At 47.8% G+C, this 14022-nt stretch overlaps 1 protein-coding gene across 2 annotated transcripts; it reads left to right on the forward strand.

The window, feature by feature from the left end:
- Positions 1-33: 33 nt before the first annotated feature.
- On the forward strand, positions 34-12802 carry LOC308065371 (glutathione S-transferase theta-1). Of its 2 annotated transcripts, XM_080391253.1 has the most exons (6): positions 34-1680; positions 1806-1862; positions 5754-5841; positions 6928-7078; positions 9312-9488; positions 10518-12802. In XM_080391253.1, exons 1-6 carry the CDS (start codon positions 1167-1169, stop codon positions 10716-10718), a joined length of 1188 nt encoding a protein of 395 aa, XP_080247379.1. In that variant the 5' UTR covers positions 34-1166; the 3' UTR covers positions 10719-12802. The 2 variants fall into 2 exon arrangements, with proteins under 2 accessions (XP_080247379.1, XP_080247380.1); XM_080391254.1 differs by lacking the exon at positions 1806-1862.
- The last annotated feature ends 1220 nt before the right edge of the window (positions 12803-14022 follow it).

Raw genomic sequence — 14022 nt, forward strand, 5'->3', positions numbered from 1 at the left:
TTTGAGTGATGGAGCCAGACGAAAATGCAGTGCTAGAAGCACTAGCCTAGAGCCGGGAATAATGCTGTCAAATGCCATATAACAGGACTAGATAAAAATCTCTCTTTGGTTGTGTGGGCTATGCCATGCAGCCAAAAAACTGGAGAAAAACTCAAGGAAGCACAGCTTCTTGGACTGTTACTTGTGTAAAACCACATTCATGCTCCTTTTCCCCACTCCCTCAACATTTAAGACTTCTTTGCACTGAAGGAATTTGACATGAACTCAAGCACCTGCCACAATACTTGATAAGCCTTCATCTCTGGCATGTTGGTGCTGCGTGTGGGTGCTCTGCAGTGTAAACGGCACTGCAGGGGAACTAACAGGTGTGCACAGCCCCTCTCCCTATCTGGCCAGGAAACTGGAAAACCTTTATTGTGCAGCTCTAAATCTGAAACATGACTGAAAACAGGCATGTGGTTCAGGAGAGCCTGTACTTCACATTGAGATGCAGCTTGTCCACCAGACTGACAGGCTCAACAGCCTAAACTGTAAGCCCCGTTCCCAAGGCATTTTCAGTGCTGAAGTCTCGGCAAAGTGGCATAAAGGGAAGCACCTGAAAGTGTTTCAGCTTATAATTTATCCTGTCAATGAGCTCCCAGCTCAGTATCCAAGCTAAAGGAGCAAGTGATCTTCCAGTCCCCTCTCCCTGAGGTTCCTGTGGCTCTTTCCAAGGATTTGTACGTGACACGAAAGCTCTCTGGCACAGCACTGATAAAAAGGTGTCAGCTGAGCCGAGGTGGGTTTGACTGGGGGTGACTTTGCTCGGAGTGGTTCAGCGGCTCTATCTCCCAGAGTCCCAGACGTCCCTGTAGTCAGGCAGCACATCGCTCTCCCGAAACCACACAACTGTGGAATGCTGCGGGCTCCCTGCAGGGCCTTGAATTCAGTCCGAGCTTCTTTAATTCTCTGCTTGCGTGGAAATCTGAAATGACAAATACCAGGGAGAGAAGAAAGGCACCTCACTGTGTGTCCGCAGAGGGAATGCCCCAGGGAAGCCATCCACCTTCGCTGCCCTTCAGGCGTCACCTGGCAGCACTGGGCAGGGAATAGGTGACCAAGATTTTCTTCGGAACTGCAGCCCACCGGGAGGCAGCTGGGGCTCGGCGCTGCGGCCGGGAGCCCCGATGGCAGCGCGGATACACCCCTGCGGCCCTGTCCCGGGGCAGCGCCGGCCCCCAGTGCTCCGCACCGCCCTGCCTTTGGGGGCTGGCAACTCCCACGGGAGCTACAACGGGACCTGCCTCCCTGGAGCGGGCCCACCGGCACCGCGCCGGCCCCCGCCCGGCCCGGAGCCCCGTGCCCCCTCCCCGCCGGGCAGACTCCCCCGGGGCCCGTCGGCCCCCTCCCGTCCTCGTCCCCCGGGCGCTGCCGGCCCTGCCCCGCGGCCCCCGTCTGCCCCCCCCCGCCCGGCACAGCCCGGGGGCGGGCGCCTCCCGGCCGCGCACGGCTCGGCCCCCGCCGGCCCAGCGGGGCGGCCCCGGCAGAGCGGCGGCAGGCGGGCTCCCCGCGGGCAGGGCCGCAGCAGCATGGGGCTGGAGCTGTACCTGGACCTGCTCTCGCAGCCCTGCCGCTCCATCTACATCTTCGCCCGCAGCAACAACATCCCCTTCGAGTTCAAGCAGGTGGAGCTCTTCAAAGGTGGGACGGGCACGGCCGCCCGCCCGCCGCTGAGCTGCCCCGCGGGGCGGCGGGGGGCGGCGGGCGGCGGGGCCGGGGCGGGCCGCAGCCCGCGGGCTCAGCGCCCCTCTCTTGGCTCTTGGCAGACTCGGTGCTGGGGAAGAAGCCGGCGGCGGGGAGCGGCGCGGAGCAGCCCCGCGCAGGTGAGGGGGGGCGAGGAGCACGGCGCCTCCCGTCGGGGCGGGCAGAGCCGGGACGGGCCGCGCTGGGCCCCAGAAGCGGCGGCCGCTCCGGTGCCGGGCCGCGCCGCCCGCCGCGGGACTGGCCCTCACGGCGCCGGGGGGCCCCGCCGCCTCCTGGCGCCGGAGCGCGTCCCGCTGCCGGGCCGTCGCGCCTCCAACCCCCGGGAACGGGCGAGCTGCGGAGCCGGCGGGGCTGTTCCACCGGGAGGCTCCGTCCCGTCCCGCCCGCTCCAGGTCAGTGGCGATGCGGGGGGCCCGCGCCTCGCCCGGGTGCGACGCTTGAAGCCCGGGAGGCCGCGAACAGCCGGCGCTGCTGGAAGCGGGACAGCAGCGCCCGTTGACCAGAGGCACGCAGCGGTGCCGGGCCGCGGCCTCGCCCCGGTGGGCGCTCCGGACGGGGCCCGTCCTGCCCGGGGGGCGTGAGGCGGGTCAGGCCCACCCAGGCTGGCATCTGGCAGCGGGGCGGCTGGCAGCCCCCCGGGGACCTCGGTGGCTTTGCGCCCATGCTGTGCTCAGGGGCCTGGGTACAACGGGCCGAGTGGGCAGCTCTGAGTCCCAGAGCGGCCTGGTAGCTGTGCTGCGGCTATTTTTGTGGATCCCCAAGGAATGTTCTTCCAGCCATTTCTAGAAAATTAGTCACAGTGACAGCCGAGGAGCACGCAGGGAACGGTGTGTGTAGCAGGAACACTCAGCTGTTCAGACTTGTCCAGCTGTATGACTATCGTCCATTTCCATACCGCATTTTCCTAGTAAACTGGGGGTTTTTTTTGGCCTAAGGCAAAGCATAGTACTTGGAAATCCTCAGCTGAAGAGGTGATTAGGCAGGGCAAATAGGCTGATTTTTTTTTCCTTCCTACTTCTGTAAAATCTTGTTCACTGCTCTTTTTACCCACCAGAAAATCTTTCCTACACTATGGCTTACGTTTAAGAATTCCTGCTGTGTGCAGCCTGCTCCACTTTTTGACGGCATGTACTCTGCTAGTTAAAGTTACTCCTCAAAGCCCAGCAATGCACATGGCGTGTGTATATATATCCTTGGGGGACATCAAGAACAAATAACCCCAGATGCAACTGATGTTAAACAGCACTGTAAGTCAAGTCAGCATCATAGGAATGGTAAAGATGGGCCACCTAATAACACTAAACAAAAAGGTTGGCTCTGCTTGATGGGAGAGAGGCACAAGTTTAAACTCTGCAAAAGGGCATATACAAGTATTCGTCTCTCTTTTAATACAATAAGCTTTCAGTCCCTGTGAAGCAACCTGGAGCTGGTGTTCATAGGAAGGCTTTTATCAGTTTGCAGCTCAGTTGCAGGGTCTTGGCACAGGTCTTTCATGTCTGTGTGCAAAGACCCAGTACAAGCCGAGGCAAATAAGGTGCCATCTCTGGGCTGCACTGCTGGGCAGTCTGTGTAACAGACACTGACCCACCGCCCAACCTGCTGTAATGACGTTAGCTCTATCAGGGGACTAATGTTCAGTATTCCTGCTAGGGCTGCTGCACAGCGAAAGCAGGCTGCAATCCGATTCAAGCTGCCCTCACCCACTGCTTACTTCTCATGTTGTTGTTTCTTTAGTTGCCCACTACCTTGAGTAATAAACACAGATAGCAGGACAACCAAACAGCTAGGTCTGAGAATTGGATGCTCATTAGCTGTAAGCATTAATGACTTGCTTTATGTAAGCATATGTAAGCATAATGACTTTCTGCTGCATGCTTCAAAGGACCACCAGAACTCTGCGGATCTCACCAGAGCTGGGGGTGTGATGACCACTGGCCTTTGGAGCCCTTCTAAAAGCACAGGACCAAGAACCTTCCTGGAGCAACTCCTTGTGTGGCAGTAGATTTGCACAAACTTGCCTCACTGTTTTTAGGATATGAATCATGGGTGTAAGCCACTTTGTCCTTGTACTTTGCCTGCTGGCTTGATTTTGGGGGATTTTTTTAATATGTATTCAAGTTTCTCAGTTATTAGGCTTAACTTGAACTTTCCATCTGGCTCTTATTCTTAAGGAGCCCTTTCTTCCTACCTCTCCTGACAGTGCTGCCTGGTTCTGCTGTGCGCATGGAATCTCTTACCCAGCTAAGCTGGAGGCCACCATCACTGCAGGTAGCCAGAGACATTTCCCAGTGAGATGGAAGGCATGGCTTTGAGTCCCTTCAGGCAGCAGATGGATGTGAACCTTAGTCTCCATGGAAGCTACTTACACAGGAATTTAAAAAAGCATTTCTTATAAATAAAGGTAGAGGCTAGTCAGCTAGGAAGGAGAACAGGGTGGTAATGTTTGCTCTACTTGATTTGCCTCATTATGTGAAATCAATATTGGGAAGCAGCCTGTAATTTGTAATGCAGCCACCTTTCTTTCTCCCACCCCCTCCCAAAGCCAACTGCAAATAAACTAGTCTAAAGATAGTCCAAAGGCTGGTTTTATTTCTTGGAGACTATTTCCTGCTGCACGTTTGTGCAGTAAAGCAGATGCTGCTGCTGCCTCCTAAATGAGGGCAGATAGTTCTTGGGTATGTTGATACAATGTGTCTTAGCTAATGGCCCTTTTTAAAAAAAAAACAAAAACAAAGGGATTTTTGTACAAGACCACCTGCTGGTCATGCTGATTTGATCAGGATTTGTGCCCTAGATGTCCCATCTCCTCTAGAGAGCAGTTAAGCAAAGGAAACTCCTCACACCTTTTCGTATATAAGTGTTCCTGGACTTTTGTACAATTCCCTGGCATTTAACGGCTGATTGGCAAGTCCAGTGCCAGCAGGCAAACTGAAAACCTGATTAGATAGTCAGCTGTTAACGCCTCCAAACTCCAAGGAACTGTGGAGTTTAAACTTTTATGGGATGGTGTCTACCTCCTGAGAGAGGTAGGTCAACGTACAGAGCCAGGAGTAATGCAGGGTTGAGGTGTTTGAGCTCCTCTGCCCCTAGGGAGTATCCACTGTGGCAGAGTGAATTATTTCATGCCCCTACTGTTGCATTGCTGGCATTCGTGTTTTTCCCATCCCAGCAAAAACGCAGGAAATGTCCTCAGTTGCATGTCTGCCGAGGAATCAGCTCTGTTGACAATGTTTACTTTATTTGTAAATGCTCAATTCCCTCTGCTCTTCAGAGACAGACAAACAGGAAAAAGGTTTTGCTCCCTGTGTCTATAACCCAGCTGGGTTGTCTTTGATTAATTAGCCACTGCAGTGATCTCGGTGGGCACAAGGCTTTTCAGTTGCTTTCCATCATGAATCCATCCTAGCTAGTCTCAGCCGCACTTACAAACTGCAGGAAAATTAATTTTTGTTTTGGTGTTGCCTGTGGGAACAAGAGCAGGAGTAGTGACCATCTGCCCTTGTTGGGACGGTCTCTGCATGCAAACTAAACTTTTCCAGACCCTGCTTCCTTGGCAAATATTAAGTATTTTGTAGGTGCTCAGTTGTCTTCATTCTAACTTCTGTCTTTTCCCCTACCCTGTCTCTAAAGCTGTAGGACAGGGTGTTCTCAAGTCAGCTGTTTCTGGTTGCCTGCAATAGTGTTTTCGATACCACCTTCACTGTGGTCTCTAAATGCCTCTCTGGGAGTGATTTTTTTTCAGTCAGTTTTGCAAGTATTGCTGGTACCTGAGTCAAGCAAGAGAATTCCTGTATAAAAATGTGAACTGCTTCATGCTATGTGCCTGGCCAGAGCCAGCTGCCCCCCTGCAGATAGCTTTTACACTGACTCTTCCATTTCATTACTTTTTAATTGTGAAGTACGACCACATAGGGAAAACCTGGGACTGTCCCATTGGCTACAGGTATTTAATTTTATCACTCACCAGCAGATACACTTCTAACCTCTGACTTGTCTGTTCGTGTTCTTAGGGCCATCAAATAGTGAGGGAGCTGGCAAAGTCAACCTCTTGAAGAAAGTACCAGCGCTAAAGGATGGAGACTTCACGCTAGCAGAATGGTAAGAACTCAGTCCTCAGACTTTCTTGGGTACCAGTAATCTGTGCAGCACTGGGAGATGTCATTCCCGCTGAATGATTCAGAATCATGGAATTTCTGAACATGTTGGTTATTTTTAATAATGAAACTGCATTTGTTTTGTTTCTATCTTCTGTTTGAATTACCTTTCAGAATGATAAATGAGCTGACTTAACTTCTTGATCTTACCCTGAATTCACTTACCTCAAAATGGATTTATAAACATTTCTGGGAAATGCTTAAAGCTTATAAAAAATCCCTTTTACCCTAGGAAAAAATTTCTATTTATCTGATTTAGTCATAAAGGCCAAGCGAACACTTACAGAGATAAAATTTAGATTTGACATTGTAAGATTAATATGGAGACTGATTAATGGTGCCATAATACTGAAATAATTGAACTATAGTAGTATCAGCATTTTAGAAGGGTCTGCATTTTCTTCCATTTTGTCAGCACAGTATTTTCTGTGGCATCTCTTTTTGGAGTAGCAGCTTACATATTGCTGCAGATGACTAAGATATTTTTCCATCTGACTTCTCTGGCCAGTTGGTGGAAGTATAAACATCTGGACAAACACAGAAAGATTCTGTAGGCTGTCCTTACTGCGACTTCCACTAACTTCAGTGGAAGCTGCTGGCTAGGGACAGATCTGATGAAAAAGCAACATAAACCATCAGAGAGTTTCGTTTAGTCCACAAGCACATAAACACGCGCAGCTCTCAGAGAAATGGGTCATAACAGTTGAGGAACAGGAGGGTTTAACATTGCTGATAGATGATTATGGAAGTTTATGGTTTGTTTACCCCAGTACTGTCCAGCAGTCCTCTGCACCACAGAACAGTGCCATGATTCTCCAGCAGGTTAACGTTTTCATGGGAACTAAGGTGATTAAGTGCTGTCTCTGGTGTTGACATGAATCAGATGCCTAGACTCCATCAGAAGTCCCAATCTGAATGCTTTTTAGTGGAAGCAGCAGGTTCAGAAGGGGCAGGAGAGGGAGCTTAGGTGACAGCATTCTGCACCATGAATCCCTGACCCCTTTCTTATCTCTTCTTAATATCTGAGCAGCACTGCCATTCTTCTGTATTTGAGTCGAAAGTACAACACTCCTGACCACTGGTACCCATCAGACATACAAAAACGGGCCCAGGTAGATGAATACCTCTCGTGGCATCACGCTAACATCCGGGCTAATGCTCCTAAGACCATGTGGATCAAGGTAAGGAGACCGAATACTAAAATGCAAGTAGAGTGATGTTTTCTCAGCAGAATACTGAGCATTTGAACAGCCCCAATTTGGAGAGTTTGTCATGCTGGAATAACAAACTTAGGCCATTCCTAGCTGAAAGGAGCTGTCAGAGTGGGAGCTGTTCCTAATTGCTCAACATCGGGATCTGGTAAAAGCAGCTTTGGTCATTTTGTTTTTTTCCCTTGAAGTAGGTCTGGTTTGGAAGGTCTCAAAGCCCAACAGACTTCCATTGCCTGGATGGGTGAATGAATATATAACAGGTTGGATATTGCCTCCAAGGGCCTGCCCCTCACTGCACAGCTGTGCAGAGTTTGCACGTAGGTTTTGCTGCCTTGGCGAGCATGTGCTTTGTTGCTGGAAGCAGAAAGGCTTGCATTCTTCACAATTCCCTGCAGCCCCATCAGGGTGGAAATCCAGAAGGAGCGTTCTGCTTCCAGCACACTTGGGTGCTTCTCTGAAATGGGCTTGGGGATGGAATAGAGACACAGACAGAATGGCAGAATTTCTTTATTCAGTGTGGTCAGAACAGTTTACATTTAGGCAAAATTAACAGAATCCCCCTGAGGCAGAAGATCATTTAGTATCAGATGATTTTGCTGGACACCTATTTCCAGCCAATTCACGAGACGCTTAATGCAACTATCCTTGAAGCAACCCAGGTGCAGATACAGCCTTGCACGTACAGCTGTGGTATGGAATTTCAGATTAAATCAGAGTTGCCAGTAAACAGGTAAGAGCTTCACTCTTCCTGGGTAAAGTTTGCTTTTATTTGTGCCTAGCAAAGCATATCAAGACTCATTTAGCTTTTTGATTTATTGACATTTGAATTTTTGGCTGGAGAGCACAGAGAAGCAATTCAAATATGAGTCAGATTCATACAAGCAGCAGTTCTTTCCAGTCTCTGCAGGCTGTTACTGCAGTGCTCCAAGGGAAAGAAATCCAACTAATTGCTGCTGATGATTAGATAACCCAGATACAGAAAAGGTCCTCAGAATCATTGAAAATAGGGAAACATAAACCCACCATATAACAGAAGGCGTATTAGCTAGACGTGGGAGAAGACAGGCTGCCCTGAGATACAGGAAAGGAAGAAGATGCTATTGAAACATCAACTCCAGCTGGAGATCCTATCATGCATAACTGGAACCACTTAGGAAGAGAACTGGCTATGATTTTCTGATGAAATAGATTTCACATGCATTTGGAAAAAATCCTGGCTTGGATTAAGCAATCCCAGCTTGAATTGTTGAACATACTAGCAGTAAGTAGAAATTCAGTCCACTCCCACCGATGGAAATGTGTATTTTTAATTTTGCTTCTCTAAATAAACTATATTTATTTAGCTGTGGGTGGGTGGAGGCTGTGTAGTTGTGAAACACTGTGGGCTCTGACAGTGCACACACCTCTGTGAATGCTGAAAAATCTCACAGAAAGAAAACTACCCCTTGTGCCAGCAAGTCCATGGAGACAAGGACCGCACTTACATGATTGCTGTGGAAAAATTTCTAGTGGTTTAATGAATGATACTTGGGAGGCCACAGAAAGGATGGTATAAAAATGGTGCTTACCCACTCCCAGCCTCACTGGCTGCTGTCACACAGAGGAAACAATTTCCTGCCTCTCCAGCCAGTGTTGATGCATTCCAGTCCCTCCTACCCTCCCTGCCACAGCCACCACCGTGCCCTTCTTTCTGTCACCCTGCAGGACAGGCAGCTGCCTGTGGGCCTCCAGCACCCGGTCACACAATAGGGTGGACGGCAGGGGTGGGTGGTGGGCAGGCAGCCTGCTGACCCATCCTGGCAGGCTGTTGAAATGGAGGATATAGCAGGGATGACTGTGGCAGAGATTTGTCTTCCCTGGAGCTGTTGCCCATTCTTCTTTCAGAACACACCAAGGTGGAGTGGGAGGGTGCAACTGCCAGGCACAAAACAAGATAAGTCCTTGACTTGGTCCCACACATTGCTGCCCATTACCTGGAGGTTGCTGTCACAGCACGTCAGCCACTTAGGACTGCTTGTGTGCTCTGTGTCCATGAGCTGCTTGGAACTGCAGCAGCCCAGGAAGCTCTAGCATCGTGCCCTCCTGTGGCTTTGCTGCAGGATCACTGATGATCATGAGTAGGTTGTGGGGTGTAACTTAAATGACTACCACCAGATCCATGAGGAGACAGCCAGCTGTACTGTTAAGTCCCTTCTCTCCACAGGTGCTGATTCCTCTCTTCACAGGGCAGCCACTGCCCTCCGAGAAGCTCCAGGAGGTTATGGAGGGGCTGTCCACTTCCCTAAAGCAATTTGAGGAGAGGTTTCTGCAGGACAAGGCTTTTATCATAGGGAGTGAGATCTCCCTGGCAGATCTTGTGGCCATTGTGGAGCTGATGCAAGTGAGTGCTGGAGTGTGGTAAGGAAGACTCAGCACAAGGGAAAATAGATGCTGCTGGGCAGGGAGCGGTGCGGCATGTGGTAACACTTCACTGGAAGGAGGAGTGAGGGTATATCTCAACAGCACTGGCCTAAGACAATGAGAGAATATGAGAGTGGGTTCAGAAAACCAGTTTAAAAAAAAAAAAAGCTGTCTGCAACAGATCTCTTTTGTTCCTCTTCTCTGACAGTACTTCTCCTTCATCCTTTATCATGATTTTATTTTTAACCTCCAGAGAAGGAGGTAATATACAAAAATGAGAAGCAAAAGCAGACAGGTCTGGTGAAATAAGAAATTGTATAGGAATATTTTTATCATACGAGCATACTCGTCTTCAGATGGTACTTGCCCATGCCATGTCTGGAAGATGCAAGACTGAGTCTTGGAAAGAGGCGATCAAATTGAAGTCTGTTACAAACTGGTTGTTCTCTGCCAGACCATCAGGGCCTGATCCTGCAGCCCAGAAGTGGTTCTTTCTCCCAGTTCTGTATCCCAGAGACTGAAAAATAGCAGTGCTTCTTCCCTAGAGCATTGTGTGTCAGAGAGTGTCACAGGCAGAAAGTAGAAGGGGGGTAAGTTATATCAGCTAAAATGCCAGTTCATTTAAACACTTAGTGTTTTGTGCTGCAGTTTTGCTGTGTAATACAGCAGTCTGTACTGTGAACTGTGCAGTTGTCCCTGGAACTGTCAGCCCACTGTGTCTCCGTCGCTCATGATAAGTGGTAGTCATCTCTGCTGCTCCTAACAGCTGTGCTGGCACTCAGGAATTGACTTGTAAATGCTCCTTAAAATATAGGCTAGCTTCTGTGTCCCCAGATAGATACACCCGACCAGAGGAGATCTCCCTTCTTCCTAGTGCTCCTCTGTGAGCTCTTCTGCATTTTTTTCCTCGACCTGTACCTGCAGGTACACTGTTGGTGCCTGTTGTCTTGGTGAAGAAGTGACTGTCCAATGCCAATGCCTTACTGTTGCCCTTTCCCCCTTTCTGCAGCCTGTTGGAGTTGGTTGCGATGTCTTTGAAGACCGACCTAGGCTGATGGAGTGGCGCAGGCGGGTGGAGGATGCTGTGGGGAAAGAGCTTTTCTTCCAAGCCCATGAGATGATCCTCAATATCAAAGAAGTCAGCAACATTCAAATTGATCCACAGCTGAAAGAGCATCTGGCACCTGTGTTGATGAAGATGTTGAAATGAATTAACCTACCTTGATTTTTCTTGCCCTTTGGTTTTGTTTTTTTTTTTTCTTTCTCTGACCTCCAGTTCTACATGTTACTGGAAAGAGCACTGTAATTCTAACACAGAAATTGCAGAGTGTTTCCTCCCCTGCCAGGCCTTTTCTGTGTCTTTGGGGGTGGAAGCTGGGGAAGGTTCAAGACTTGAACCATTAAATTTATACAGAAGGCTGAGGCCCTACAGGTTTCTTAACATGTGCATCTGGGTTTTATTTCAGTGTCAGTCTTCTCAGAGATGGTAGAGATGTGAACAGTATTTCCTGACAAAATTTGAACCAGCCTACAAACTGGTAACATTAGAGAACTGTATAGGATGAGGATCATGGGTTTCATGTGTTTTAACATTTGCAGGTCCTTCTCAAGTGGCAAGCACTGCAAAGCATGCCTGATCCTCACCTTCCCAGCTCATCTGCACAGACAAGTACAGCACAAAACTACAGGCAGTCACAAAAGTGAAAAAAGACTTTTTTTTTTTTAAGTTTCTTATTGCTGAGACATCTTGCTTGGCTGTCCATGTACATTCCACACTTATGTTTGCCTTTAGGTTCCTGTGGGGAAGTTTCTTCATATTCATTTACAACTGTGAATCTTTGTAATTCTTGGTTTAACCACTACTTTTGATTTCTGAAAGCCTGGGGTTTGTTGGTGCTTAATCTGCCAGTACACATTTGGCAGGGTTTTTTCTAATGATTTGTGCAGTAAAGACCAAGCCACTTCAGAAAGCTGATGATGCCACAGCCTTCAAATAATTGCCTACCTAGAGTACTCTATGCATATTATATAGGGAATACACTGAAAGAATGCATTCACAGTGATTTCTTGAAAGAGAATGTAACAGCAATCAGATATTTTTTTTTTTCTGCAGTAATACTGTAATAGCAATCCACATTTCTCCTAGAAAATGCAGAGGGATAATAAATCAAGACATGCTCTTCTGAGACTGTTTTGGATGGAAGTTCACAAAGTCAGTCACCCTGTGCAGCTGAAGTAATAAGAGAGATTTTGTGGCATTGAGCAACACATGCACCACAATAAAAGGGCAGAGAGTTGTTTTGGAGCTTTTGGGCTCTTTTTCTTGGCTGTGTTTATTTTTGGTTAGCTGTAGCTCAAATACAAAACCCTTTTGTATTGCAGCACAATTTACGAGGTTGAAAACAGCAAATTATAAAGGATGCAGAAACTGGTGGACTATATATCTGCATATTTCCATTCCTAAGTAGTTGTTGCCCTTGAACCTTTCCCTAAAATCCTTGCCTAAGAACTCTTTCTGTAAGAATATGAAAAAACAAGTAAATAATTCAGGAATTGCTTCTATCAGTAATCAAATCACTTCTTTTCTTTCCAGTGCTGCTATGTCTTGGCTAGTGATGTGTCTGCTGGTGAGTTCTATAAAACCTGATTTGTTCTGGTGATGTTTTTCATCTGGTTTCAGTTCTAGATACTACTGATGTAGTCCAGAGCTTATGGAGATCTTGAAATTCCCTGTCTGGAAGGAGGACATTATATACTTCAGCTTGCACTAGCAGGAAATTTTGTTTTGTGATTATGTTCTCTGTAGAGACAAGAGACCTGACTGAAGACCCTCTCTTTTAATGAACCAAACTACTAGAAACAGGCACATGTTTATTCCCACCCTTTTTTTCTTTTCTTCCCAGACATTAGCTGAATAATACGTTTTTATTGATGTTTTATTCACAAAATATTGTCTACAATTGAGTTAAATTTTAAATGGGAAGTCATTGATTTTATAAATAATTTTTGAGAGTGGAATTGCTTAGTGGATGATGACACATGCACATGTCTGCAGGAAGGAAAAAGCTACCATGATTTTCCAAAGGCTAAGCATGTTTGAGACTACTTGCTGCTGTGCTGTTCTGTCTTGGTTCTATGTTCATTCCCCTACATGCATTTTAATCGCCTGCTCCAAGACAGAAACAATAAACCAAATGTCTTCAGTTTGTGAGGCCTTGGAACAATCTGCCATTCACATGGTGAACCATCAAGAGCGAAGGACAATGCATATCATTAAAAATGTTTGTGACGGTCCCTTGTCCTGTTGTAATTGCTGACATCTGATACTTTAATCTTCTCTTTTCCCTTTGGAGGCCTTCTGATATGTTGGTTTCTTGCCATGTGAAGTTTTTTTGGCCTTGGAATTAGAAGAGTTCTTTAGTGTTTGAAGGAATGGGAGAGAAATAGAAAAATGGATCCTAAATGGCATCTTACCTGGAAGCAACAGCTCCCAGGAATCAGGCAGTGGTGGGCTTACACCTGGTGCTTGCAAGCTGTCTGAATACCCCCACTGCCTTTGTTTCGGTGACAAACTTGGAATCGTCTCTTCTATTTACAAGATTATATCTTTCTGTAAGCTTACCCTGGAATCTTAACAGTTTTCACATGTTATTTCTGCTGCTGCTTTCTGGGATTTGGAGGAAGCGTCTGTATTGCCGCTTACCACCAAAAGCAGCCACCCCCTGCCAGCCTGCCATGCCACTTACCCTCTCCGGCTGGGAGTCTCTCTTCACCATCTCTCTCCTAGAAATCTTTTTCCAGCCTATTGCTAGCTGATTTACATACACTGCTCCTTGTACCAGTATTGTCTTCATTAGCAGCTGTGAAGACAAAGTGATTCCCCCAGCAAAAAAATGAGCAATTCAATCAGTTTTCATTAGGATTGTCTTGAACTGTAGAAAACCAACAAGTCACGTAACACAGGGCCAATTTTCACAACAGTGCTGTGCCTTGAACAAGATGACCTTTTAATCTAGCTGGCTCATAATCTTCTGCTGAAAATGAGCACGTGTAACCCTCCTGGACAGTAGCTCAGCTTCCAAGAAACCTCTGACCTCTAGATTAGATACCTCTGATCTGTAGGTTAAACTATGCCAGTGAGCCAGCTTTCCGCAGCCACTTTTATCAGCTTCGGAACTCAAAGTCCCGATTGCAGAATCTTGTTTGGTAATTATACATGTTAGATAAAGCAATAAACTTCTCTGCTTGCCATTAATTTTTTGTAGCTCAAATTGTTCTGAGGAATCGCTGCTTTTCCATCCTTAACCCTCCCTGCGCGGAGGTGTCTGTCACGGTGACAAGAGACATCTGGTCATTCCCACTAGTGGGAAGGACCTCGCAAAACGCATCTTACCCACCCGTCAGGCAGGATTTTGTTTGCTTCCACAGCCTCTAACACATACTCCAGCAATGCCCATGCAAAAAGCAAAAGGCCCGCAAGCCAGCTGATGCAGCCGGGGCAAACCAGTGAAAAC

Source organism: Falco punctatus (genome assembly GCF_963210335.1).
Source record: "Falco punctatus genome assembly, chromosome: 1".
NCBI classification, from domain to species: domain Eukaryota; kingdom Metazoa; phylum Chordata; class Aves; order Falconiformes; family Falconidae; genus Falco; species Falco punctatus.

Coding starts and splice junctions, on each gene's coding strand:
- LOC308065371 (XM_080391253.1), top strand. CDS start 1,167: ATGGCAGCGCGGATACACCCCTGCGGCCCTGTCCCGGGGCAGCGCCGG. Junction 1,681..1,805: donor GCAGGTGGAGCTCTTCAAAG/GTGGGACGGGCA, acceptor GGCTCTTGGCAG/ACTCGGTGCTGGGGAAGAAG. Junction 9,489..10,517: donor CCATTGTGGAGCTGATGCAA/GTGAGTGCTGGA, acceptor CCCTTTCTGCAG/CCTGTTGGAGTTGGTTGCGA.